The 27,224-nt window shown below is 27.2% G+C and overlaps 6 protein-coding genes and 1 long non-coding RNA gene across 14 annotated transcripts; 2 read left to right on the top strand and 5 right to left on the bottom strand.

Annotated features, from left to right (window-relative positions):
• Positions 1-884: 884 nt before the first annotated feature.
• Positions 885-4,472, bottom strand: LOC103580984 (ribitol 5-phosphate transferase FKRP). The gene is made up of 3 exons (XM_008562944.2): positions 3,005-4,472; positions 2,668-2,925; positions 885-1,915 (listed from the first exon to the last, which is right to left on the bottom strand). The coding sequence occupies exons 1-3, from the start codon at positions 3,467-3,469 to the stop codon at positions 1,148-1,150; spliced, it is 1,491 nt and encodes a 496-aa protein (XP_008561166.1). The 5' UTR covers positions 3,470-4,472; the 3' UTR covers positions 885-1,147.
• A 207-nt stretch (positions 4,473-4,679) lies between these two features.
• On the bottom strand, positions 4,680-7,239 carry LOC103580983 (ATPase ASNA1 homolog). The gene is made up of 6 exons (XM_008562943.3): positions 6,783-7,239; positions 6,451-6,659; positions 6,278-6,380; positions 6,052-6,202; positions 5,045-5,353; positions 4,680-4,941 (listed from the first exon to the last, which is right to left on the bottom strand). The coding sequence occupies exons 1-6, from the start codon at positions 6,905-6,907 to the stop codon at positions 4,822-4,824; spliced, it is 1,017 nt and encodes a 338-aa protein (XP_008561165.1). The 5' UTR covers positions 6,908-7,239; the 3' UTR covers positions 4,680-4,821.
• Positions 7,240-8,045: 806 nt separating this feature from the next.
• LOC103580982 (uncharacterized) lies at positions 8,046-10,972 on the bottom strand. Its single transcript, XR_549626.2, has 6 exons — positions 10,733-10,972; positions 10,328-10,560; positions 9,391-9,533; positions 8,486-9,285; positions 8,234-8,395; positions 8,046-8,124 (listed from the first exon to the last, which is right to left on the bottom strand). It is a non-coding gene; the product is annotated as an uncharacterized LOC103580982 (long non-coding RNA).
• Positions 10,973-15,898: 4,926 nt separating this feature from the next.
• Positions 15,899-16,435, top strand: LOC103568332 (meckelin). Its single transcript, XM_014440792.2, has 2 exons — positions 15,899-16,079; positions 16,212-16,435. The coding sequence occupies exons 1-2, from the start codon at positions 15,911-15,913 to the stop codon at positions 16,433-16,435; spliced, it is 393 nt and encodes a 130-aa protein (XP_014296278.2). The 5' UTR covers positions 15,899-15,910.
• Positions 16,436-16,458: 23 nt separating this feature from the next.
• LOC103580981 (NADH dehydrogenase [ubiquinone] 1 beta subcomplex subunit 3) lies at positions 16,459-17,120 on the bottom strand. Of its 3 annotated transcripts, none has more exons than XM_008562940.3 (2): positions 17,001-17,120; positions 16,459-16,923 (listed from the first exon to the last, which is right to left on the bottom strand). In XM_008562940.3, the coding sequence occupies exon 2, from the start codon at positions 16,916-16,918 to the stop codon at positions 16,583-16,585; it is 336 nt and encodes a 111-aa protein (XP_008561162.1). In that variant the 5' UTR covers positions 16,919-16,923; positions 17,001-17,120; the 3' UTR covers positions 16,459-16,582. The 3 variants fall into 3 exon arrangements, with proteins under 3 accessions (XP_008561162.1, XP_008561160.1, XP_008561163.1); XM_008562938.3 differs by having other exon boundaries at positions 16,991-17,120; XM_008562941.3 differs by having other exon boundaries at positions 17,030-17,116.
• A 587-nt stretch (positions 17,121-17,707) lies between these two features.
• On the top strand, positions 17,708-21,031 carry LOC103568330 (myb-like protein V). 2 transcript variants are annotated; one of them, XM_053738128.1, is made up of 9 exons: positions 17,708-17,913; positions 18,202-18,341; positions 18,412-18,474; positions 18,549-18,601; positions 18,703-18,820; positions 18,972-19,091; positions 19,162-20,211; positions 20,584-20,704; positions 20,782-21,031. In XM_053738128.1, exons 1-9 carry the CDS (start codon positions 17,815-17,817, stop codon positions 20,899-20,901), a joined length of 1,884 nt encoding a protein of 627 aa, XP_053594103.1. In that variant the 5' UTR covers positions 17,708-17,814; the 3' UTR covers positions 20,902-21,031. The 2 variants fall into 2 exon arrangements, with proteins under 2 accessions (XP_053594103.1, XP_008543387.1); XM_008545165.2 differs by having other exon boundaries at positions 18,549-18,617; positions 18,692-18,820; positions 20,782-21,030.
• A 391-nt stretch (positions 21,032-21,422) lies between these two features.
• On the bottom strand, positions 21,423-27,052 carry LOC103580979 (immunoglobulin superfamily containing leucine-rich repeat protein 2). 5 transcript variants are annotated; one of them, XM_053738129.1, is made up of 3 exons: positions 26,687-27,052; positions 23,352-23,607; positions 21,423-22,384 (listed from the first exon to the last, which is right to left on the bottom strand). In XM_053738129.1, the coding sequence occupies exons 2-3, from the start codon at positions 23,589-23,591 to the stop codon at positions 21,515-21,517; spliced, it is 1,110 nt and encodes a 369-aa protein (XP_053594104.1). In that variant the 5' UTR covers positions 23,592-23,607; positions 26,687-27,052; the 3' UTR covers positions 21,423-21,514. The 5 variants fall into 5 exon arrangements, with proteins under 5 accessions (XP_053594104.1, XP_008561158.1, XP_008561156.1 ...); XM_008562936.3 differs by having other exon boundaries at positions 26,683-27,052; XM_008562934.3 differs by lacking the exon at positions 26,687-27,052 and adding an exon at positions 24,186-24,891.
• Positions 27,053-27,224: the final 172 nt, after the last annotated feature.

A 27,224-nucleotide genomic window follows, 5' to 3' on the forward strand; every position in this document is an offset into this window, starting at 1 on the left:
AACAGATTCAAATCCTTAATCCTTATTAAAAATAACTGCAATTCATATGGAGTAGAACCAGCGTTTTTGGTAACTTTAGGGCCGATTTTGGACACTTGGAAAATTTACATAAAATAATTTGTAAAATACGCAATGACAGTTAGTCTTATAAATGGGTTTAAAGATACTTTTATCAATCTACTACAATAGAAAATTTTTTTAATACTTTTTTATTAATTAAAATAAAGTATTAAATGTCAAAAAATGAAACAGTGGCTACAAATGATAAGTAGGTGTACGAATATATTTTCTAAATCGAAATCGACTAAACCAATATTGAGTAATTTGACCGAAACCTTTAAATTTTTAAAGAATTGTAATAAATTAATTTTTAATTTAATGGTAGTTACTTTTTCTGACGTTTAAATATTAATGATTAATAGAAACTTGAAAAATTAAAAATAGTTAATTACTGATTAATTAACATGTTAATGCATTGTTTCAAACAAATAATTATTATTGAATGGTAAAAAAAAAGTTCTGCATGAAAAATTATTGAAACTAATTTTTTATTAATTAGTCAAATTATTTTGTATCAATTCTACTTTTTACGTTCCTGAGCTTTGTATAATTTTTTAAAGTTTTACCGAAAATTATAGAAAATTTCAAAGTTGTGTGAAATATTCTAGATTGCATTTGAATTCCTAGAATTGTCTAGAATTTTTAAATTATTTTTCACTTAATTATCTAAGGGATCAATATTTATAGGTAAATATATGAAAAAAAATATGAGAAATCTATAAATGATTTACACTTAAAATTTTTTGACTTAATAATTATTATTATCACCCAAATGGAAAATTAACATTTTACAATTTATTATCAATAAGTAAGTGGTCAAAAAATTATTTATTTAAACTCAGCAAAATGACCAATATATTAATAAATTGATATCATTCTATTGCATACTTTACTAAATATTATTGGCACCATCGACCGTAAATAATTAATGTAATATTAAACTTGACACATTAAATATTTAAAAAAATTATGGAATAGTTATCGATAACAAGTTTTACTACACAATCTACCATGTCAATAACTGGAGATTGAATAAAATGAAAATAATAATTAATTATTACTATGATTATTAAAATCTAATAATTAATTAATTAAATAATTTACCAGGCAGTTCTGGATTTTCGACAACACCCTTATAATATTTTATTTCCAAAAAATCCCTAATATTATTAGGACTAGGCACTTGCCTACCCGCGAATTCAATACTCGACATTGGATGCAAAAATTGTTCCGGAAAATCGCGATTCTTCAAAAACCAAGAATCCCGCGTCATTGTACCATTTTTAACATAAAATGGAAGTAAATTAACATGTAAACGGTTTATTTTAGAATATTGAACTTTATAAAATTCACCTTCAGTCGCTTTTTCCCAAACAAAACCGTGATTATCAGTGACTGGTTTATTACGAGCTTTAACTAACCACGGAGAACGATTTAGATCATCACGATTAATACCTATTTCAACCTGATAATCCCATGGTAGTATGTCACCATTTTTCATAGCACCTAACAATGAACTGCCCTCAAGCCAAAATCTTATCCCCACTTCTTCTAATTTGTCAAAAACATGATGCGCAACTTTACGTAGACCAGCGAGACAACAGGGTGGTGTAAAACGATTTTGATATAAATACGATGGTACACCATTAACTATTGATCCAAAACAACGTGGTGTATCACGTGAACATCCGTACCAATCAACAGTACCAGATGCTCGAATTACTTTTTTAATTCCTAATTTATCAAACATTATACGTTCACGTTTTTGATGAAGCTGTTGTAATTTCCATTGCGATTGTTGACTACGGAACAATGGTTTCCCATCATTCAATTGATGATTCTTCATCATATTGATCTAACAAAAATATTTTTATTTATTATTTTAATTATTTACTTTTGGAAATTTATTTTCAAACATTCAAAGCGTTTTCAGACAGTGCCCCCCAACTTTTAAAAATTTTTAATGACAACTGTCATAAACGCATCAAAATTTTATCAATTAATTTAATAGATATTGAAGCATTAGTTGAAAAAAGGGAAATTTCGCTGAAATTTTGAAAAAAATTACTTACAGTTGTTATCAATTAGAAGTTAATCGAAATTTTTTGAATAAATTTTAGCACACAAAATTTAAAAATTCGAATTGAAAAATAGACATAAAGATTTTTTTTGAAATTTAGTAAACTAATTTTGTTTAACTCCCAATTGATATCAACTGTAATTTTTTTAAAATCTATCTCGCCGAAATTACAACTACATTGTCCTTTTTTCAATTAATTCATGATTCAAGTCATTGAAAATTTTTAAAAATGAAGAGGGAACACTGTCTAAGAATGGCCTTAAAAGAAAAAAAAACTCTAATATTATGCAAAATAAAATAATTAAACTAGATATTTTTTTTTTAATTTAGAGAGATTAAAAAAAAGCTATTGCATGATTTGAAAATAATTAAATTAAATTAAAATAATAAAAAAAAAATTATTTTTTCAGCAACTCAAAAATGAACAAAGAAAAAAAAACTAGAACCGAGAAACCCCGAATTGCAGAGTCAAATATAAAAAATACCAAACAAGCTTAAAAAAATAAGTTTTTTATCAAAGTACTTACTTTGATATTAGCAACAGTTGTTTGGAGATACAATGCATCCAAAAACGGTAACATGAATGGATCAGATAATTTTTTTAATGCATTTGTATCAATTAAAGTTGCATGTTTACCAGTAATAGCGTCACAAGTTGTACCAGTTGTTTTGGTAACACGCAAATTCCATTCTTTTAGTTTAACATGTAACTCTAAACAATTCAAACTATTTTTGCCAACTGGTATTGCTATAGCACCTGTTTCTGTTGCATGTAATACAGCTTCCTACAATTTATTTTAATTAAAAATAATTTATCAAGTTGCTGTTCATTGTAATAATTATTTAAAATACATAAATATAAACCTGTAATGCCTGTTTAGTTGACATTCTTGTAGCATCAGGTAGAAATAACACGAATTTAGTTTGTATAAAATAAAGTGGATTTCTATCTTCGAATGATCTATTGAAATCCGGTTGTAAATTTATTAATTTAACATTATTTAAACTATCATTTGAAAAATTTAACTCGAGTGGCGGGTAAGGTAATTCGTTACAAACTATAAGGATGGGCATGGCAGGAAATGAATTAAGGACGGAGTCTACAGTTGCCGCAACATCATTTTCAAATGTTTCAAATTGTCGTATGACTATTGTTATTAATCGTGCTAATCGCCGATGAAGTTTCTGGGGATTGTCCACCGAGACGGTGGTACCCGTTGATGTTTTCAATGTATTTTGTGATGTAAATAACCACCATATCTTATGCCACACAATTATATTACCGAGTAACGCCAATACCAACAAAGTTCTCACGAACTTTACTCGCATTATTTTTATCGATTAGTGAGTGCTGTCATTGCACCCGACAACTCTAACGCTTTTTAAATATTTTATTTACTAGTTTTTTCAAGTTTTATTTTATTTATTCTTCCTTCACTTTACGAATATTACGTTATCAACTAAATACATTGTCGGTTGTTATTTAAGACGGTTTATACAATGACCTGGAGGGTGAAGTCTTTGATTAAACAATCACGCGCATGCGATTTCATTTGTGAACATGCGCTACTGTTTTTTTGTTTAAAAAAAAAATATATGATAAAAATGCAAAAGTACACAGAAAAAAAGGATTTTTTGACGAAAAAAAATGTTCATTATAAAATGAAGACAAAAAACTTCTTGTCAATAAATTTTTTACTTCAAATTTCTCACTTCAAAAAATTATTTCTTGACTTAAGAAAATTTTGTATCGCCTGAAGAAAATTTTCCTTTTCAATTCATAACGCAAAGAATTTTTTAGGGCAACTATAAATTTTTTTCGGGGCGAGTGAAATTTTTCGCGCCGAAAACTCAAGAATTATCTATACACTTTTTATGGAAAATTATTTTTTTTTCCTTATTATTATAATATTTAATTATATTTGTATAATTAAATTTATTTTTGTAAAAATTTTAGTGTAAAATTAAATATCATTTTTTATTTAAATTAAAAAATTTATTTATTTAAATGTATAATTTTATTGCCATTTTAATTAAAAAAAAAAAATCATTTCTCACTTATAAATTATTACGAATCATATGTATATAATTAATATATGCCAATTTTTATCTAAATTCCACTTTCAAAAAAAAAAAAAATTTCTCCGGTCAATAAATTGAAATAAAAAATTTTCTACATAAATTAAATTTAAAATTTTTTATATTTCAATTCAAGCTTTATATTATTCTATTTTAATATGATGTAAATTATGTTAAAAATTTTTTTTCTGAATGAAATTTCATGATTTTAATTATTTGTTCCTCATCTGTTTGAAAAAAATGAATCACTCCGGAACCAAGTAAAATAATTAGTAAAAAAAAATAATAAAAATGAAACCTTCAACCACGATTTAACTAAAAAAATTAATTAATTAACCAATAGAATTCGGTACGAGACCCAGTGACTACTGGAAAATTTTATTGTATTAGAAATTATTATTGTCGAACAAAAGGACGACGTGGAAATTCAAGAAAAAGAAAAAGTATTAAGAAAATCTACTTTCTTTTTTTTTTTTTTTCATAAATTAATCGATATTTATAAATATAAAATTTTGATGCTGAGGCACCTCTAAATGATTCTTATTGCATTCAAATGTTTGTCTCAATCAACCATTAATATTTATTATAATTATTATTATTAATTAAGGCTTGTATGGCTTGACAAGATTTTCCGAGAATTCCTTGACATGTTCAACACCTCGAACTTCACGCTCGAGTAAAGGAAGTTTTGTCACATGGAAATCCTCATAAAGATCCATGATCTTAAACACAATTTACCATATCAAAATTTTGTTGATAAAATTTAATAAATTATTTATTTGATTAATTAATAAATTAATTAATGAGTATGTGCTAATGCATTACCTGGTCTAAATATTTTCCCTGGACTTTGTGCCGAGCTAAGCAAAGTCTACATGGCACATCGCCTTCCTTGAGGAACAACAGCTGGTTAACAATAATATTGTGGGTGTCAATACCACACTTAGTTAATTCCTGCACAAGTCTCTCCGTTTCGTATAGCGATAAAAATTCAGCTATACAAACACAAATAAATGTTGTTTGATCTGGATCTTTAAATTGTTCATTTACTTGTCTTATCACTGCAAGCATTTCTTCCATTTTATTTGAAAAACTATCGACATTAAAATCTGACATTCCCAACAATGAGCTTATCTATTGAAGAAAAAAAAATTTATAACAATTATCTTATCAACATTTGTCTTATAATTCATCGAATATTATCACGTGTCCAATTAAATTTTTTTTATTAACTTTTGGGGTTCATAAAATACGTTCGCACTTATGGAGAAGGAAGGGGTGTCGCTTTGTATGATATGTGATCCCCGACAAGTGATCCCACTGACAACTTCATAAAACAATTAATTATTAATTAATTACTATGGCGAGTAATTAAAATTTACTGTTATAAATGTAAAAAGTTAAATTATGTAAATTAATTGTTGATAAGAATAAATTCACAATCAATTGCCAGTGGGATCAATTTTTAGGGATCACTTGTGGTACAAAATTGTTGGGATCAGTTGACGGCCCACCGTTCGCAGCGCATATAACAATTTTCCAAATTTTTTGTCATGATAGAAAGTCATTCATTTCATATTCGTAAATGTATAAATAATTCATTGCATATATTTTCGTATAATGGGGGAGGGGGCCTATTGTTTGTGACGCAATATTGATAGTATCGCAGAAAATGTGGCAGCGTGACGAAGGGGGGGGGGGATTAAAAAGGTAAAATTTTGCGTGACGTATTTTATGAACCTCTTTGAAATAATTTTTCTTACTAATAATCGATAAAGTATTAAAATAATTATTTAACTGCATAAGAATGAAAGAAATTAATAAATGAGTACCTGTGATATAAAAGGACTTATTTTCATTTTTAAACGCATTAATTTGCCTAATCCTTTTTCGACAACTTGTGGAAAGGATAAAAGTCGAAGCGTATGACCAGTAGGTGCTGTGTCAAATACAACAACCGAAAAGTTCATTCCTTTAACAAGTCTGTAATTAAATTAAATTTAAGTCATTAAACAAAATACTTTATCAGTAATTGATATGATAATTGATCTAAATTACTTCATGACTTCAGCGTAGCTCATTGCTTCATCAATGCCCGGGAAGGCGCCTACGATTTCTTGCATAACACTTCGACTTAATCGCATGGCTTCACTACCCATTACTATAATTAGTCTTAAAATTAGTAATTATTCATTAACTGATACGTCAAATATATAGAAAAAAATATTAACCATTTTCATTTTCAAAATATTCTTCCGGAAGTTCGGTCATCCCAACATTTGGATCAATTTCCATGGCAAATAAATTATCAAAACCTTTTACTTTGGTCGGAACTTTGCTGAATTTTTGATCAAATGCATCAGATATATTGTGGGCTGGATCAGTTGAAATAATGAGGACATTTTCACGTACTTTTGACAATTGTACAGCCAAGGAACAACTAAAAAAAATTTACATTTCGTATAAACTTAACTTTTAGGCAATCATTTATTACTTAATAGAATGATTCATCATTATCGATAATTACATGACTTAAAGATTAATTATTAATATAAATAATTACCTGCATGTGGTTTTACCAACACCACCTTTGCCACCGACAAATATCCATCGTAAGGATCTTTGCTCAATGACATTTCGAACTGATGCTTCGAGTTGCTCGATCTCGATACTGTTGTTTGTATTCATTTTTTATTTTTTATTTATTTGTTAATATTTTTAAAAAATATATGTGATGTACATTTAATAAACACAAGTCAGAATATCATGACAACCTATAATTTATTGTTTTTGTATTTTATTTTTTTTTATTGACGAGGTATTTAAAGTCACAGAAGTTATTATTTGTTTGTTATTAATTATTATTTTTATCCAGCTTACGTCCGCATGGATACATACGTGCTTAATATATTTATGAGGTTGATTTTTATCGAATCACACACATACACGTCAAAATTTATGATGTCTATATAGATAGGCTAGAATTGTCTCGAATTCTCAGCTTCAGTCGACAAAATCAAGGCGACCCATCGCACGGAAAATTTAAAAATATTCTCGCTCGATAATAGCGACGAGTTTAAAAAATTTGAACTAATTTTTATGGCTGCGACTTTTCGCGCCAATTATTTAAATAAAACGCGTCGGACTTCTCGAGTGTAAAACTTTTAACACATAGTATGCCCTTCAAAAAAACGCAACGGGTTAAAAATTTTAATAAATTTTGAATAAGAAAATAAATAAATCAGCTTTCATGATCGGAGATAAGGCGAAAAATTACAAGAATTTTTCGAATTTCTTTTCGATTTATGAGAAAGATAAGTAGTCAAAGATTAATGTGAGCTTATTCTTTTGACTCGAGTCCGGAAGCAGTCAATGATAATAATGATATAAATATTTTATTTATAAACAAAAATATTTCATGCAAAAAGTCACTCACCGCACCGAGAAATATCCAGAACAGCAGACATTTCTTTCAATTTCTGTAAAAAAAAAAAAAAAAAAAAATTATGATAAACCCCTCCAATAAGGTGCAATAAAAAACAAGTATAAAAATTATTTAAGACCAGTCACAGACAGCCCCCCCCCACTTTTTCAAAATTTCGTTTCACTCCTAATTGATAACAACTGTAAGTAATTTTTTAAAAATTCTATATATCATCGAAATTACGACTAAGTTGTCCTTTTTTCAATTAAAGTTTTAATTTATCTTTGATTAATTAATAAAATTTTAATACGGTTTTGACAGTTAAAATTCATTGGATATTTTTGAAAAGTGGGAGGCACTGTTTGATAATACCCTCAATTTAATTGATAACTCGACTTACCTCGGCGGACGTATATCTCTGCTTTCAGCACGTAAAACCACCGACACAACACGTATGATGAACTGACGAATTACGCAATCACTGGAAAAATTTACAAAAATTTTTAATATAAAATAAAATGAAAAAAATTTTAACTTCAAAAAGAAAATTCTAGATAAAATTTTATTTTTTAATACTTGAAATATCCTACCGAAAAGATCATCTGTTTATTTGACAATTAATGCGTGATCATCACGACTTTTCAGTTCTATCTTGAATCTTCTTTATAATTAATATCAGTGATAGTGAAAGACGATCTCAGGGCAACGCAGTAGACTAATTAATGGATACGCATGAATTTTATATTTCCAGCCTTTAAAAATAATTTTTTAAGAAAGATCAATGTTGGAAATCTGCAAAATTCTCATTGGGTCCAAAACTTCTCGAAACTACATGTACTTACCCTTATCACCCTTTTTGATTCGTATGTTTTATATGTTGGGAATAACTCCTCACAATATGAACAGTTTTGTTCGTTATGTTGTCCTCGAGTAGAAGAAATCCAGGCATGAGATTTGACACTTTGTTTTTTTCAAAGGGCAGCCCTTAACTTTTCTCATATTGGGAATAAATCCTCACAATATCGACGTATTCTGTTCTTTATCATGTGTTCTAGTAGAAGAAACTCAAAATCTCGAGAAAATTTTTTTGTTCAACTGGAGTCACGAGGTGGGTGGAGACTGATGAAGCTGCTTATATATTTTTATCGAGAGTAGTCCGTAACTTTGCTCTGGTGAGGAATAACTCCACACAACATGAATACTTTTTATTTATTTTGATGTTCTCTGGTAGGAAAAAGTCCCAGAAAAATGTTTTTTTGACTTGTAAGCCATATAAGGACGGATGAGCATGACACTGTTGATATATTTTTATGAAAAATGCCCCGTAGATTCGCTGTTGTTGGGAATAACTTTAAAATATAAACGTTTTTTGTTTATTATCATGTCCTTAGTAAAAAACTCAAAGGCACTGACATCGTAAAATACGACCTTCGGACAACGCGTCACGAAAAATATTATTTACGATTAATTCAAATTTAAAAGGGAAAAAAATCAGAGAACAATATGAGCCTACGACTTCGACTCGAGTCAAAAAGAAATCAATAAAAATAATATCGTTTTATAAAAAAAAATATATATATCATGCAGAAAGTCACTCACCACGCTGAGAAATATCCAGACCAGCAGACAATTCTATCAATTTCTGTAACAAAAAAAAAAGTAGTCACAATTAATAATTTGTCAAATGAAAGAGTAAAAAATTTCTTCTGTAAATTATTTATGTTCGAAAAAAAGAAATGAAAATTACCTCAGCGGACGTATTTCTGCGCTCTCGGCAACCAGGACTAACACAAGTGCTGCATGATCAGAATCGCGCGAATAATTTTACTGCATCTATCTTCAACCAGGAACTGTGGATTTTTCTTTTATACAAAACAGTTTTGGCACCAGCTAGAAAATTTTATACACGAATATTTTTAAATGAAAATTTTAATTTTTTTAGCAAAAATGTATATATTTAACGTAAGAGACCTAAAAACCAATCATTCATGTACCTGTATGTCTATATATTTACTCAATATCGACATATATCTATACAAATACATGGAGTGATCAGGTACTAGTTCCCTGATCAAGTACTAGGTCTTTTACCTTAGTTGCGCTAAACGTAAATGAAATAAATATATAAAAAAAACTCGAGATCAACGTCGTTTTATGACAGAATTTATTAAATTAAATGTTGTAGCACAATAAATAATGATGAAATTCATAATTCAAATTGATTTATCTGAATCGCGCCAAAGACAAAACAAAAATTAAACATTGAATTATTACTATGATATTAATCAAAAAAACCGTCACCCCAAAAAAAAATTTGAATTGTCGACTGGCCTCAAGCAATCCAATTATAAATTTCATATTACATTCAGTATATATTCATTATTATTCCAAAATTATTTTCTTAGGTTGATTTTTTTTACTTTAAGAAGTTAAGTAGCTATTAATTATTATGCGATAGATCGAATAAATTATGATACTGGAAGTACCAGACACCAGACAATTTTTTTATTTTTATAAACAAGATACTTGTCAGTAAAATAAAGTTTTTTTTATCATGCACAAAATTTATTGACATGCAATTAAAAATTTGTTTTTATTAGTATTTTATTTATTTATTCAAAAGAAAATTTATTTTCTAGTTTGCTACTTTCAGTATCATAATAAATTAAATAAGCGGAGCTCACCCGAGAGATGTTTGTTGAGCAGTAGACATGACAGTTTTAGAACATTGGCTGACTGCTCTCTATTTGAATCTGCGCACGCGCACAGCGCCGACGGTTATTTCTGAAACTGTAGTACTACAGCGCTGATGTTCTGCATTCAAAATCTTTCTTCCCGCTAATTTTTCTTACCCACCAAGATCCTTTGTCTTCAACTCCAACGATACGAATAATTATTTCTACTCGTATTGTATAAACTGAAACATTTTTTAAATATAATGATTAATTAAATTTAATAAATATCAGAACAAAAATAAGAATAATGTCGATTCAAATTTTTTAAAAAAGAAAAAAAAATTAATTAATTCAAATTAATTAATTTATTTAAATAACTCCTTTAATAAAAAAAATTGTATTTTAAATAAATACCTATTTATTAATTTTAAAAAACGACCGCGAGTTTAAATATTCGAGTCATTAACCAGCCTGGAGTAACGAGTATATTAATACTACTTTTTAGCAAATAAATATCGATTATTTTATTAAAATTTTTATTACTAAGTACTAATTATTATTTTGTGAAGCTAATGAGTGATAAATTATTACCGGATGGCTTGAATTAATTAAGTAAAAGAATTAAATAAACGGAGCTTAGCCAAGAGACGCGTAAGCTGGCTGCCGACTTGTTGAGAAATGAGAGCTGAGTGGCGATGCGAGCCGACAAGACCCGAAGATTTAAATCCGTCGTCGGAATCACTCGATCCGAAATGCGGCACAGCGATTGGCTGCTGAGAGGGCCGTGCGATCGTCAATTGTTTTTGATATTTTTTACAATATACATATATATGAATATAAATATGTACATAATATGTAATGTTTTTTTTTATAAATAAAATAAATTAAATAATTAACGCAATATTTATAAATATTTAATATAATTATTTTTTTTATTTAAAATAAATAAATATGACAATTAAATTTATTATAAAATCTTACAGTAATGATGTTTATAAATTATTTTATTATTTCTAGTAAAATTTTCAAATTAAGTAATTCATAAAATTATAAAAATACAAATGCCGATAAAGATAATAATTAAGTTAATTACCCAGACATCAACCTGAAAAATTATTTTATATATTTACAGACTAAAAAAATTTTTTCAAAAACTAGAACAATTAATTAAACTGGATTATCAAATTTATAATTATTAATTAAATTTTCTATTAAAACATAAATTAAAGTAAGCAAATTTTCAACATAACGGGAGTAATAAGCAATCATCTCTTTCTCCTTCCCCACTAAACTGGTTGCTAGGAAACATAAGTACCTTGTATGACAACAAATAAACATACATAGCGTATATTTCCATTGTGTTCATGATAACTTCATTTGACAGTTTGTCAAACAATGAACGATTATTTAAAAATTTTTTTGATACTTTTATATCGAATTGATCATATTTTAAGTGATCCTGATGACTTTATGTTTGAATATTTGAATCCTCAAGAGTGTAGTCGTAGTGAATTATTCATTCCTCATAATTTTACGTGTAAAAAATGTCCTAATAATTTAATATCATCAGAAAATCGTGAGTGTTAATGTTTATTAAGTAATTATTATTTTGTACAAGTAATTTATTTATTAATAACTTGCTTATTATAAATAGATTCAAAATGTATTTGTGATAAAAATAGCAAACAAATTGAATCAGATGATGGTTCCTATATATGTAAAAGTTGTGAATACTCGACAATTCTCACTTTTGATGAAAATGATTGCATCCCTTGTAAAGAAAATAATATTTGCCAGTGTTCTAACAACGAAATTAAAAGTAAGAAAATTCATTTGTGGTTCAAAAATACTAAAAGTTATTTTTTTTTTTTTCATTAAAACTTTTTTTCAGTTGAAAGACATCATAATGGAACGTTACTCGAGAATTTGTCGTGTCTTCCATGCCCGGAAAACTCATTTCTATCAGTCGACAACAGTAAATGTCTTCCCTGTTCGATAATATTCACAAAAAATTACGAAAATCAAATTTTTGCTTCAACTTTGCATGAGAGAATTTTGAAATACTGCTTGCAAAATAATTCGGCCAATTGGATAAATGTCAAAGAAAATTATTTAGTTAATTATCAAAGACAAGTTATTGATAGTTATTACTTGAGAACTGAATTACCATTAGCTAATCAATTATGTCAAGTAAATTTTATTTAAATTCATCCTTAATTCATTTAATTTTAAATGAAATTAAATATTTATTTGATTTATAGAAAAAAAACAACGAAGCATGTGAACATCTTTCACATATTTGTCTTTTGACTCTTCAAGTTGACAGTTTTCCTTGTAAATTGTTTATCAACGATAATTACATTAATTCAACAAAACTTTTCTATTCAAATGAAGAAAGAAAAAAAATTTTGAATCTTAAAAGTATACCATTAACTTTTACTTTACTACGCAATCACACAGTAAGTTAATTTTTTTTTATTTAATTAATAAAAAGAATTAAGTGAAACTTTTTTTAATTATCAATAAAAATTTACAGTTCAGTAAAATGAATTTTGCTGCATCGACATATTCACTTAATGGAAAATTTAAATCAATAAGTCAATGGAATCCTTCATGTTCATTTTTTAAAAACATTCGTTTTGGAATAAATGCAATTAAAAAATGTAAATTAAATGCTGGAGATTTATTAAATTCAAACGTTGAATTTATAACTCCTTATCTGACGTACTATGACACTGAAAACAAAAAAAAATATTTATTTGAATTGCCAATCTTAATTAAAAGTATAGAGTTCAATGATAATGATGAAAATAATCTATCTCAGTTGCAATTATCACGTAAATTTTTTACTGTAGACAGTGTTACTGGTTTCGAAGTAATTAATTCAGGTAATTTAACTTTTTCGAAAGCATCTGAGCCTTCTGTGATACGTTACATAAGATCATTGACTGTAAGGTAAGTTATCAATTACGGAAAAATTTTTTTAAATTTGTAAAATATTTTAATTAAATTAAATTTATCAGAGTGAAAATGCAAGGAAGAAATGCACCAGGTAAAATATTCCCGCCATTAATTATCATCGAGTATGGAGAAGTGTCTCATCAAGATATAATTCAAAATACCGAATTAGTTGTTGAGTATAAAGTTATTTTCAATGTTAATGAAAAAGAATTTAAAGGAGCACTTGAGGTATTCATTTTTATTCATTACATGAAGCAAAGAATAAAGACTAATGTACAAATAAAAAATCTTATTTGTTGCCTCGGTATATTTAAACTTCATTTAAATTTGAAAAATAATATTGATCTTTTAAATTTTTGACTTTTTAATTTATTCCACTCATGTAACTTTCAAATTGGAACTTTGGGTTGAAATTTTTTGTGACTTTGAAAAATTTAAGACTTAAAATTAAAATCAATTGAATACTTACAGTACATATTTTTTAAAATTTTCTTTTTTATTAAAAATTATCTCCGATTTCAATTTTAAAAAATTTTCAAAACTTACAACAAAATTTAACTTAAAATTCCAGGGTTCTCATGCTAAATATTCTCAAAACCAATTCTTTTTACCCGCGTAACTGCATCATTTTAAATTGTATTTACATCCGTTTTTATTTGTTGCAATATAAATTTAATATTTACCATCAAAAAAAAAAATTCACAATTTTCTTGTCTAGATTACAATTGGAATTTTTTCAAGCTTAGCAATACTGCACGCTGGATTAAAAACCTGGAGCTGCTGTAAAAAAAATTCCTATTCATTGATAAGCGTCTCTGCATTAATTTCTTTTATTATCAATTCATTTGAAACAATAGGAAATGCTCTGTTACTAGTATCAACAACCGCATGTATTTATTATTTTATTTTTTACAAAGGCCAAACAGTCTTACATATTTTACTACCAGATGATTATTACGAATTGATTATCAAAATATCAACAATTGCAGCATTCGGTGGGAAAGTAAGTTAATTATTTAACGCAAAATAAATTAACAAATGTCTATTTCCATTCATTTATTCATTTATTTATAGATGATAGGAGTATTGTACTTAGTATATCGTCATAGAAATATAAATATATTTTTTATTGATTGGGAACAATCACAACGTAATCCACCTCCATCTAATTACGATTCTCCCCATACATCATTAAGAAAATCTTACAGAAAACGTTTTAATAACGACCAACAGTCACCGCAAACTATATCAGAAACAGTTGATACCCAACGTAAAACGTCATCGAAATCAAGCCCGACAAATACTAATAATACTAATTTGAATATCAATAATTCAAATTCCAATACGAGTACTCCAAGTCATCAGTCAACAAATCAAAGTAATTTATCAAAAACATCATTACGTTGCAGTAAAAATTTTTTAAACGAAAATGAGACTGAAAATATTTCAAATGACAAATGGTTAGTTAGTGTATGGAGAATTTATTTTGTTATCAGCCAATGGTTGCGTATTAAAACTAAAAGAAAAACGAGCGTGTCTTTTCAAATCTTCACAACAATTTTTATACTTGAGGTAAAACGAGTCAAGTAATTAATTTTTACTCAATAAAATTAAATAAATAATAATAAAAAAAAATTTTTTTCAAGGTGATCGGATTAAAATCATTGGGTCTGGCATTACCAGACATGTCTATGAATGAAAATGAATTAGTAAAATATAATTTTATATTACAATATGCTGTGGGCGTGATGATATATATTATTGTTTATTTATTTCAATGGTTGTTAGTGAGTTTATATGAAAAATATGTTAAAAATAGTCTGCAGGGATTTGTTGACTTGTGTTCTGTTGCCAATATCAGTCTTTTTATTTTTACGGATGATTATTATGGATATTATATTCATGGCAGGTAATAATTTATCATTTTCATTGACTAATTATTTGATAATTCATTAGTTAAATATTATTATTTAATTTAGATCTGTCCATGGATTCGCTGATACTGATCTCATGAGTCTTATAAGCGATTTACAGAGAGAAGAAAATAATTTATGCGCACACAGAGGTCTGATACCTGGCACAACTGAACAGACTTTTGTTGTCTGTATTTCTAAAACATTTAGAGTATTTTACAATACTCTATTAGGTTCAATTAATTCGGTAAAAATAATATTAATTAACTAAATTATTACTCTGTAAAAAATCGGGAGTGATTACGGTTTTTATTCAGTTCCGAATTCTCTCTGATTTGGAGTTTTAATATTAAAATAAATTCACTCAGGATTTAATCCAAGTTCAGTCCGCAAATTTTTTAGTTCTCTATAATTCAAAAAAAAAATAAAATACATAATTTTTTAAATATTTACTTTAGAAAATTATGTCAAAAATAAATTATAATTTAAATTCATAAATTCTGAATCAAGTTTATGAATAAAAAGATTTTAATTAACAAGACCAAATTAAATTACCTCTTAAAATTACAGAGTAATATTTTAGTAACTGAATTAATAATTGGAATTTATACTTCGTAATTTCTTCAAGTAATGATTTAAAAATCTTTACTAATAAATAAATTTCACATAATTTTAGAATGCAAGAAATTTTTCACGACGGCATTTTTCAAAATTATCAATGTGGAATGAACGTTGCAAGACCCATTTAAAATTACGTAAATTTTTATGTGGTTTTTTAGATCATTGTTATGTAAATATTGATTATACCGTTAAAGAAAGACGGTTACTAGAAAAATTATGTGATATTGAGCTGGTAGATACTAGTGATAAAACTGTTTTTTATATTGGTAAGTAATTGTCAACAATCTACCCAATAATTCCGACTGCAGTTGATGTCAGTCAACTTCACCTGGTCTGAAATTATTTTGTTTCATCCCTCGTCACACAATATACTAATAATTAATTTAAAATTATTCCAGATAATAATTACTCTTTTGATACGATTATTTTCCACGGCAACGAATGGACATTATCAACATTTGAACTGTCGACATTTTTATTTACTCTCGTCTTAGGAAATAATTATATACTGTCGGCAATTTTCACAATATTTTTATCTCAAATATTGACATTACTCGCTCAACTAAATCAAAGTGAGAATATTTCACGTAAGACACTTATTGACGAACGATTTCTCATGTAAAATAATAAATAAATAAACTTTAATAACTTTTTACCATCATTATCGATTTATTTAAACAGTTACATACCTATCAACTACACCACCATCAACAATATTAAGTTGAATCACTTTTATATTAAACATTATTAAACACGAGTGTTTTATAACTCAGTGATGAGCCTCAGAATGGCCTTCTTCGTGTGCATGATGGTGTGCATGCCAATCAATACCTAAAGCTTTTTCAATACCAAGAGTTGCGATAAAAAGACCTACTCCTAATGGAACACCACGAAACATCATTTTTCCCATCCGACCCCAACCACTTCCATATCTTTTATCGTATGTCCAGTTGTAGTTCCTCATCCAGGGATCTTTCAGGCCATGTTTGGCTAGACGTTCCTGGAGCTTGATCAATTCTGGGGATTCAATCTTGGCATATTCCTCAGCACTTGGTACTCGGTATGGATCTTTTGGAGGTCCATGATGATGTTCATGTCCGCCCATGTTTTCTAAATAAAAAAATATATTAACAGTAAGTAAATATATAAAATACACAATAATTATCGAAATAATTACACGAAATTACTCCAATGGATTTTTAAAAATTTGAATTACTCTTTAAACGTTAGTAATAACAGTTTTTTAAATATAAATAAAAAATTACATAATTTTGAGAGTTTATTAAAAACAGCTGTCAAGCGATGAAATTTTTATTTGTAGAATAGAGCACGAATGATCAAATTTTTTAATTGATAATTAGACCGCCAGGTAGCGGGACCGTTTAATTTTACTCTCACGTAAATAAATTTGAAATTTACAACAGATCGAGCTTATTATTTTTTGAAACGCAAATTTTTAACAATAAGCAGACTCATCTTTGGTTAATTGATTATAGTTAATCATATAAGTAGATCTCGATCTCCTCCATCGAAATCAAGCGAAGTATGAACCAAGAATCCATAAGAAAACCATCCAGAAGGTCCTTAGTTGGTGAAAATGGGTAAAAATCGTGGTTACGGCTACTTTTCATAGCTAGGCAACTATTTTTTGAATTTTCTAAAAATGACATGAATTTGAATTCGGGAAATCTCGCGCAAAAAAAACAACAAGCTCATCTGGCTGATGCGCATTTGCTTTATTTTATTAATTTAGGTATTTATTTTTTTTTATATTGTAATTTAAAAATTGTCTTATGTCTGCTTCATTCACACTCATTTTAAATTATCACAATACATAGATGGCAGCAATTGAAGTTTCCTCATTTTCAAGTATAAAAAAACCGCAATTGTTTTTTTTTTGTCACAACATGTTGATAAAATACTATTTCCATTTTATTTATTCACAATTAATTACTGCATGTAAAGACAATAGTTTAATATTTTAAAAAGCGTTGAACAAAAATGGCTGACAAACTATTTGTGCTCGATGGAAAACGAATGGAATTTAATCTCATAGGTTTTGAATTCAATGAGTATCACGCGCTTGCAACTTCTATTGAGGTTAGTAATTCAAAAATGTAAACAATAATATTTATATACTTCAAGAAAATTATAAAATTTTCTCATGGGTGAGAAAATGCAGCAGACTCGAAAAAATTTATAAATTTTAAATAAATAAATTACAATACTGAAATTTTTAAAAAAGCGCGCCCTTATTTCTCATTAATCTAAATACAGATTTTTGAATTTTTATTCTCCTTACATTTTATTTATTTATTCAAAAATTCAAATAATATACACTTATCAGTTACATTTACACTCGTAATTAACTTAAAAATTTAATTACAGCGTCATGGCGGTGAAATCACTTTACCGCAGTCATTCAATGCCAATGGAATAACAATTATCAATCCGAGCACTTGTCATTCTGTAAATTATCTACATGACAGTATTAATAGTGGCTTGCTAGCCGAGTTAAAAAACTACTGGTAATATTTTTTGCTCAATAAATTTATCAGTTCACCAGACGATTCAATTATTCTATGAATTTTTTTTTAGCATTAGTAATCTTATCAGTAATTTCAATCATAATGACGAAAGTACAATTTCTAATGAACTAGGGTAACTTAATTACTTATCTTCAATATTAAATTAATGTTCGATGATTTTTTTAATACTTAAATTTATTTTCACAGAATAAAAATAAATATTAGTGATGAAGAGGACAACAGAAATAAAATAATTTCAGGTACTGCTTTATCTAGGTACGGTAAATTATTTATTTAGTAACCATATTAATTAATTAATGATTTTTTCATTTGTAATAAATAATCAATAGTCTATTCGCAGAAGATCTTTGTCCAGCAGAATCACCAGATCTTTTAGCTTCGGAAGATGACTCCCTCGCTACTGATAACGAAATTTCTGGTGATGATGGAAGTAGTACTAATGCTTCAATATTCACAAAGTATTTATATATATTTTATTAACTATGAAGTTTTACAGCCCCATGTATACTCTACTACATAATTACTAGAAATATGTCGAGCCCTACTTTTGCATATATATTTTTTTGTATACTTATTATTTTGTAGGAATAATTAAAAATATATTTACAGTAGTGATGTGACATTCGATGAAGAAATTGATAATATAAATTCGGCATCAATAGAAAAAATAGAAAAAAATCCACTCACAAAACTTCTGTGTAGAGAAGCAGTAGTGCGATGCGAAAAATTGTAAATTAATTTTCTTTTTATATTTATTCGAATTAGTATTTAATATTTATTGACTAATTAAATATTTCAGAATAATTGATAAACCAGAAACACCAGTGGTAGAAAAAAAGTATCCGTCCATTGAAAAAGCCACAGAAAAAACATCAGAAAATAATCATAGAGATGTAGAAAATTTATCAGCACCACAGAGTGATGAAGATGAAGTTATAAATGATTCAGATGATGATATGTTTATAACATATGAAAATAAAAATAAATCACGTAGAAATACTGAATCATCTGATGCTTCTTTCCATGAAATTTTTGATAATTCTTCGTCTGAGAGATCCAGCCAATTCAGTATAGATTCCGATGTATCTGATACATTTCCGGCGAGAAAAAAGAAAAAAATGATACATTTATCTAGTGAAAGTTCTTCCGATCGTGATTATCCTAGCAGGTCGAAAAAAATAAAAAAAAGCGATCGATATCTAGTTCGTTCGAAAACTAAAGCAGCTGAAAAATCGTGTCCGAATAATGATAAAAAAGTCCACGATTCTAAGCCGAGTACATCCAAAGAACCTCAGCTAGGAACATCGAAAGAAATAAATAAACATTCTAAAGACTCTGGTAAAAAAACAATGATTGTAATGAATAAAAAAGTATATCCAGGCTCACCATCTTCTTCCAATGATGAGTCATTTGAAACAAGAATCAATAAAAAACGTTATTCAAAACGAAGGTCACCAAGAAACACTAATTCGTCAAGTAAGTCACGCATTAACATCGATCGAGATGTACAAATACTGGATAGTGATTCGGAAATTGATGAAATAATCAGAAGTCCGCCGAAAAAGTCTCATTTAAAAAAATGTTCAGCAAAACCTAATGGCTTACCCGCTAAATTATCTGCTGCAGACAATCCGCATAAATCAACAAACCCGAAATATAGTAAACTTGAAGTGAAAAAAGAATATCGTAAGAAACTTAAGTCAAAAATAAATCCCAATGGAGATATCATAGATATACAAGATTCAGGTTCAGATGATAATTCTTTAGATAAATCAGTCAACAATCGCATTAAGTGGTTGGAAGAACGTATAGATGTTGAATCGAATATGTTGAATCCAAAAAATAAATCGTAAGTTATATATCTATGGTGGCCACATTTCTGGAAAATTTAAAAAACCTGGAATTGTCAGGGAATTATAAATATACTGGAAAGTCAGGGAATTTCATCACAAAGCTGGAAAAATTTTTAGTTTCCTTTTTTTTTTTGACTGAAAAAATCAGATAAATTTTTTTTTCCGTCAAAACTATTTAAAAAAAATTAGTAGAAATTGATTCCAATAGTGAAAAAACTACAAATGTTTAGGGAATTTTTAAATTATTTGACTAGAATACCTGAAGAAGTCAGGGAATTTCAGTTCCAAAAATTTGTGGTCACCAAGTTTATATAAATAAATTTTTAAAAAATTTACGTAAACTAAATCCTATATTTATAATATTTTAGTGATAAGAATAAATCATATGAACCATGGGAGCAGACCGGGATGCTGTGGTACCTGATTAAAAATAACCGACTTCATGAGGCGAGATCTCTCAAGGTTTGGCAAGACATGATTGATGAAGGTGTAAGTATTTATTCCTTCATTAACTTTAATTTAATTAATATCTATTAAATGTTTATAAACTTTTTTTTCTTTGATAGTATTTAACCAATCGATCTGCGAGGGGATTACTTTTCTGTTTTCTCAGAATGCTCAACAAACTCGAAGATTATAATTTGCCTGAAAATATCCGTAAGCAGTTAGCGAATTCCCATAGTTGAAAAAAATTATTTTTTAAACTAATAGAAAATTTTGTTAAGTTTTTATAAATTACTAAAGTAATTATATTCAAGTGTAAATAAAAGATGAAACAAAAATTCATAATTAAGTATAAGGGTAAAATATATAAAAAAAAAATAACAATCACCTCATAAAATTACATCTATTTTATAACACTTTTGTACATTTTACATCAGTTAAATAAAAAAAAATATATTTAACACAAATATTTTATAATCCTAAATAATTAACTCAGTTTTCAAAATAAATAGTAAATTTATTTTTACTGGATAATGCAATAAAATAAAAATAATGAATTTGATGAGTAGAAAGGACGGATCTTATGTAACTTAGTTTGAATTTGACTCCGTCTCGTTTGATTAAAATCTGATATTATGTTACAAATGTATGTATGCATATATATATACATATATATATGTATGTGATTTTTTATTTTTTTAAATACAAATGCTCACTCATATTTATTACATTACAAAATAAATTAACACTACGAATAAATAATTATAACATAGTTTTGTACAAAAAATATATAATATATATATAAACAAAATAATTTATAAATTAATAGTAATAATAAATATACTATTATTATAATTATTTTTTTTCATTAATACTATTTCCATTAAGTAATTCGTCATTAACGTTATGAGTTGCCGCCAAATTATTCGTAACATTACGAAATTTACGTTTTTTATTACGTCTGCGTATTAAGTAAAGTGCTACCAGTGTGATAATAATAATAACACCAATGCACGAAGACGCGATAATCCATGTATTGCGAGCTTTGATTAATTGTTCACGCATTACAATATTATTTTTACAATTATTATATACCTGCATTGTTTCATTGGAGATCAATCGTTCAGGTGAAGGAGTTGTTAAAATACATTTAGCAGACTCTGTTGGAATATCGCTGCTACTGCAGCTAACTTTCGGTGGAATCATTTTTATTTTATTAAATTTAATCCACGCATTTATTTCTTGACACTCGCAATTGTCGATTGACACAACGGGATTATGTGAGATGTCAAGAGTCTTTAAGGAACAAAATGCAGCGATTTCAGAGGCTTTGATAAATGATATGGAATTCCCAGACACATTAAGTTCTTTGAGTTGAGTAAGAGCACGGGCTGGTGGTAATTTATTTAATAAATTACGAGATAAATCTAAAATTTCAATATTTGAATCCTCTATTGATGATATTGGTACTAGAGCATCGTCTTTAAGTTTATTGTCGCTTAAATATAAACTTCTTAGTTGTGGTAGCGATAAAATGTTTTTAGGAAAATCAGTTATCGCATTGGTTGTTAAATCTAACACTTGAAGATTCCTGAGCTTCATAAATGCACCGTCTTCGATATTACGAATGAAATTATCGACAAAGTAAACATACGACAGACTTGTGTATGATAATAATGTATTGTTAGTGAGTTCTCTCAATCGATTGCCTGAAAATTCTAGTACCTGAAAAATCAATACATATTAATATTATAATTATTTAAATTAACTTGTACTCAGAGAATATTCAACTACTGAGAGTTATCAAACTAATAAAACGACTGTTTAATAAATCATGACCTTTCAAGTTGTGATTAAACTCAGTAGTGATTAAATTTAATATTAAAATTTACTTCATATTCTTACAATAATTAATTTATTTAATTATTAGATATAAATTTTTTGGTTTATTATTATTATTTTTTTTTTATCATTATTAAGAGAATGAAGAAAATTTTGTTCCAGCCATATCTATATGATCGAATCAATTGATATTTTTAAATTTGGTATTATTAAAAAGGTTTGACTTAAATTTGTGTCTTTTCATGGTTTGAACTCTTTTTTATTGTCAAATATCGAAATAAATCGATTTATCAATATCATTCGAATTACATTTAAATTACGCGGGAAAAAAAAGAATTTAAATAAATTAATATTTTAACTATTCTGTTACTGAAAATATATAACTAGTATATATATATAATTAAAAAAAAATAAAAAAATTTAGTCTACGGTATGTCTTCTATGATAATAAAAATTTTAAAAATCGTTTTGGTATCAGTGAAAAAAAAACTATTAGACTAATAAAAAAAAATTTGACCGGGTGTAGATTTTTCTAAAAAAATCCCACGATTATGCAATCATCGAAATCAATAAGTTTGCGAGTTAATGATGAGATTTATCTATTTAAATTTCAATGATAATAAAAATAATTAAAAAATTCAAGAGTTAATTTTAGAGTAGAGATTTTAATAAACGATTAAATTCAAATCATATTTTATAAATTTAAATACATAATTTATTGATCGTCATAAGTTTTAAAAATAAAATTAAAAAGTTTTATAATACCGAGTACTGGGTCTATTTAAAAGGGTCATTAACTAAAAAAATTTAAGTTTATTATTTTTAAAAATAATTTATTTTTAGTACAAACCTGAATGTTTGACTGAAGATTTGGTGGAATTTGTTGAAGATTTAGATCAGCACACATGGCTTGTACCATACCGTACACTTTACTATGCCGGCATTTTCTCACAGAAGGATCACGTTCCGTAAAATAAATTGCATTTGTTCCTGAGCCAATAAATGAGCCGCTATTATCAGGTGCCGCTGATATTAACGACGTTGTCAATACAAAATAAATGTATATTAATGAAGACATTATTACCACCATTTCCGATCCGTATTATCTGTAACAAATAATAATAATTATAACTATAATAATATTCAGATGAACGAATATTAATAAGGGGAATTTTTAAATAAACTACAAGAACAAAAACAAAACAATCTGCTTGTACCGGTGAACCTTGGAGCTCTCATTTATGTGCTTCAAAAATAGGATTTATCGTACAAGTCGAGACGACTTTCAAGAGCAACACAGCCTGTGGCTTAAGTTTATCCTCAGGAAACAAATAAAATAAAAATGATAAAAAAAGACTTTAAGTTGAAGAAACTAATCTACAAAGTAGTTCTTAAATCCAAGTATTAGATCATTGCAGTCTATAATAAAAAAAAGTTTATTCAAAAAAATATTTTCTTTCATTTTTTAAACATCACGTAACACGAATAAGAATTCTTTTTTGGAATAAGTTGATAACAATTGTTTAACGATAATCTGTACTTTTTTTTTTACTTTAAACCTCAGACATTTTTTCTCCATTCGTCATACCTGCTTTGTCAAGACATTTGCTGACTTTTAAATGACTAATCACTGAAAACTTACTCAGGATAAATATATATATACATATACACATACTGTACACACCTAGACAGAAAATACTTCCACATAGAAGATGACAAAAGCGTTACTTGAGCCCCATTTTAAAATATTTTTTTAAAAATAAAGTTGGTCATTTTTTTTAGACTGATATTTTTTTTTCTTCACTTTCAAATGTTTTCATCATAAACTTTTAATGATCTCCACTCATCTGCCATAACTTTTCTTTTATTTATCACTTTAACTAAAAACACATTTTAAAAACTTATGCATTAAAAAAATAAAAAAAAAAAGTCTAAGCCATTTAAAATCGAGACTACAGGCAAATAATTGGTGAATTTATACAATAGGCTATTTCAGGAACCGGGCTAGTTGTTAATTTATTCATGATTTTCATACTCGTCTACTCATAACTGGAGTTCAATTAAAAATACAACTAGGACACTGTTTTCAAATCAATGCAGTCTGCTAAGTAAAATTTTAAAAAAAAGTATAAACTATAATTAGAAAATGTTTAATTATAAGTTACAGAGTTAACGTTAACGACAAGTGTTGCTCTAAGTGTTTAAAAAAAGAGAATGGAGTAAAAGAAAATGAAATGTCAACTCAAAGTGTTATCATTGCGCACAAAGTAAATAATCTTTGGACAAGATAAGATACTCTATTGATGATAAAGCAACTAATGACCTACTCAATCAAACATGTCATCGTGTCATGTTTTAAAAAATCTTAAAAATACACTTAAATATTTTAAAAGTATATAATGACATCGTTCAAAAAATGTTCCGGCTGTCGGCATGCGGTACATTATATATATATATATATATATATATATACAGTAAATTACACTAGTATGGATACTGTGTATGTACAGTAGTATATACTACAGTATATACATAAATAAACTCCAACATTTAAATATTATTACAACGTCGATTTATATAGTACGCACGTCGTACAAATGAGTTGTTTCGACTGCCTGAGTAGTCTATGGTATAAAACAATCGTCGATTCGATCTTTCATGAATCATTCCACGTACACCTGTTATACATCAACCTTAACAACATTCACACACATCTCCCGTTATATATACACATATGATAAACTTACATCTATTATTATTATTATTTCCAATACCAATACGCCAATCGATCAATCAATAGCAAACACCGGCTATAAATCAATTTAAATTAACAGCGAAAGTATATTTAACAAACCAATTATCTAGTTTCAATTATTATTTATTTTTAAGCTAAAAAAAATTTTTTTATTATTACAGCATATATTTAAAGCCTCAAGTGGATTACCAAGGCAACATTGATTAATATTCTTAGTTTTCCATCTTGGATCAAAGATACTTTAAATTTGAATTTTAATTGACGATTAACAGATACTCTGATTTATGTCATAATATAATTAAAAATAGAACACATTAATAGCTATTTAAGTTTGTGTTATTTAATATTTTAAAAATCTATCACTCATATAAATCTAGTTTAGAAAAATGGATGAAATTTTTAAAAATATGTACTTAAAAAAATTAACTTTTATAAAAACAATATTTTCTTAAGTAGTGAATCAATTAAAATTATTACATTAATTTTATAATTAAATTGAAGAATAATTTTTTTGATAGAAAATCAGAATTTATTTTCAGTAATCCAAAAAAAAAGATCAGCAGAGCTCGGATTTTTTTGATTAAGAAAATTATTGTTAGTGAAATCTTCAAATTTTTTCATTTAAAATTTTCAAACATAATTTTTGATAAGAAGAATATATATTTCTAAAAGGTATTTTTTCTTTAAATGTATACTCCATTATTTGAATTTAACGTCACGTACAATTACTCATAATTAGAAAAAGTGTAGGAAAAAAACTATAGATTTTTCCTTGTGTTAATCCTCAGAAGTAATTATATATTAAACTGAATAACTGTTTATATATACATTACATATATATAAATAAATAAATAAATAAATATATATATATATATATATTTATTTATTTATATATATATATCAATTGACGTTTGTTTAGATTTTAAAACGGAGCCACGTGTTCAACACCCAATATCTAGAGCTACTGCATTACATTTTAAAAGATTATCATACATATGTATATACATATATATATGAGGTAAGTCTCTGATCATCCGTCTGAAATATAAATTTAAAATCTTCATCATGATGCTAATGTATTGCAACATGTATAAAATAATAAACATTTAAATAAATACAACAAACTCGCTCTTTATATACTTGATCAACGCAACACAGCAATTTTTTACAACTTTTTTTTTTAAATTATAAATTCTGTGTATTTATAATAGAATGCATACCATAAATAAAAAAAATATGTGTATATATTCAAAGTAAATCTTAATCTTAACATCTGGTCTGTATCCTTACCAACACACATAAATTCAAATTCACACGCATAACAAAATATAACTACGTCACACGTCGTAACGATATAACCAGCACGTAAGCTATAAACAAAGAGGAGTTACGTTTAATTTTCCACCCCCGATTATTATCAACTCACCTACTTTTTTTTTTCTTTTTTAATTGATCCAATGTATGAACTTGTTGTAAATTATTTTATAATTAATTATTTTTTCTTCATGAAGTTTCATCATACAAGCGTCAGTTTTTAAATTTCCAGTGAGTCCTTTAACATCACCCACTTGAATAAATATAAACAAGTAAAAGTAAAATTTAAAAAAGTATCCACTTGTTACTCAATAACTATCGACGGCCAAACTTTGATTCTTTTTCAAGTACAAAAAGTAATTGATCAAGGTAAACAATTAAACCAACACGTAGTACACAAGTTATTTTTTAAAAGAGTAAGTTTCCAGTCGGACTATTCTTGCAGGCTCCAAAGACTGACGCGGCACAACGCCGGCAAAGCCTTCGAATCTCTTACTCCCACCCTCGTTTCATATGAGTCCACTTCTCTATCTGGTACTACTACTACCTACAACACTACAAACTCTCCAGCTAAGTAAAGTGAAGCGTTGAACGTGGAACGTTGGGTAGGAAGGAACATAACAGTACAATAGCATGCCAGCAACACCAGGAGAA

Source organism: Microplitis demolitor, chromosome 4, assembly GCF_026212275.2.
Source record: "Microplitis demolitor isolate Queensland-Clemson2020A chromosome 4, iyMicDemo2.1a, whole genome shotgun sequence".
NCBI classification, from domain to species: domain Eukaryota; kingdom Metazoa; phylum Arthropoda; class Insecta; order Hymenoptera; family Braconidae; genus Microplitis; species Microplitis demolitor.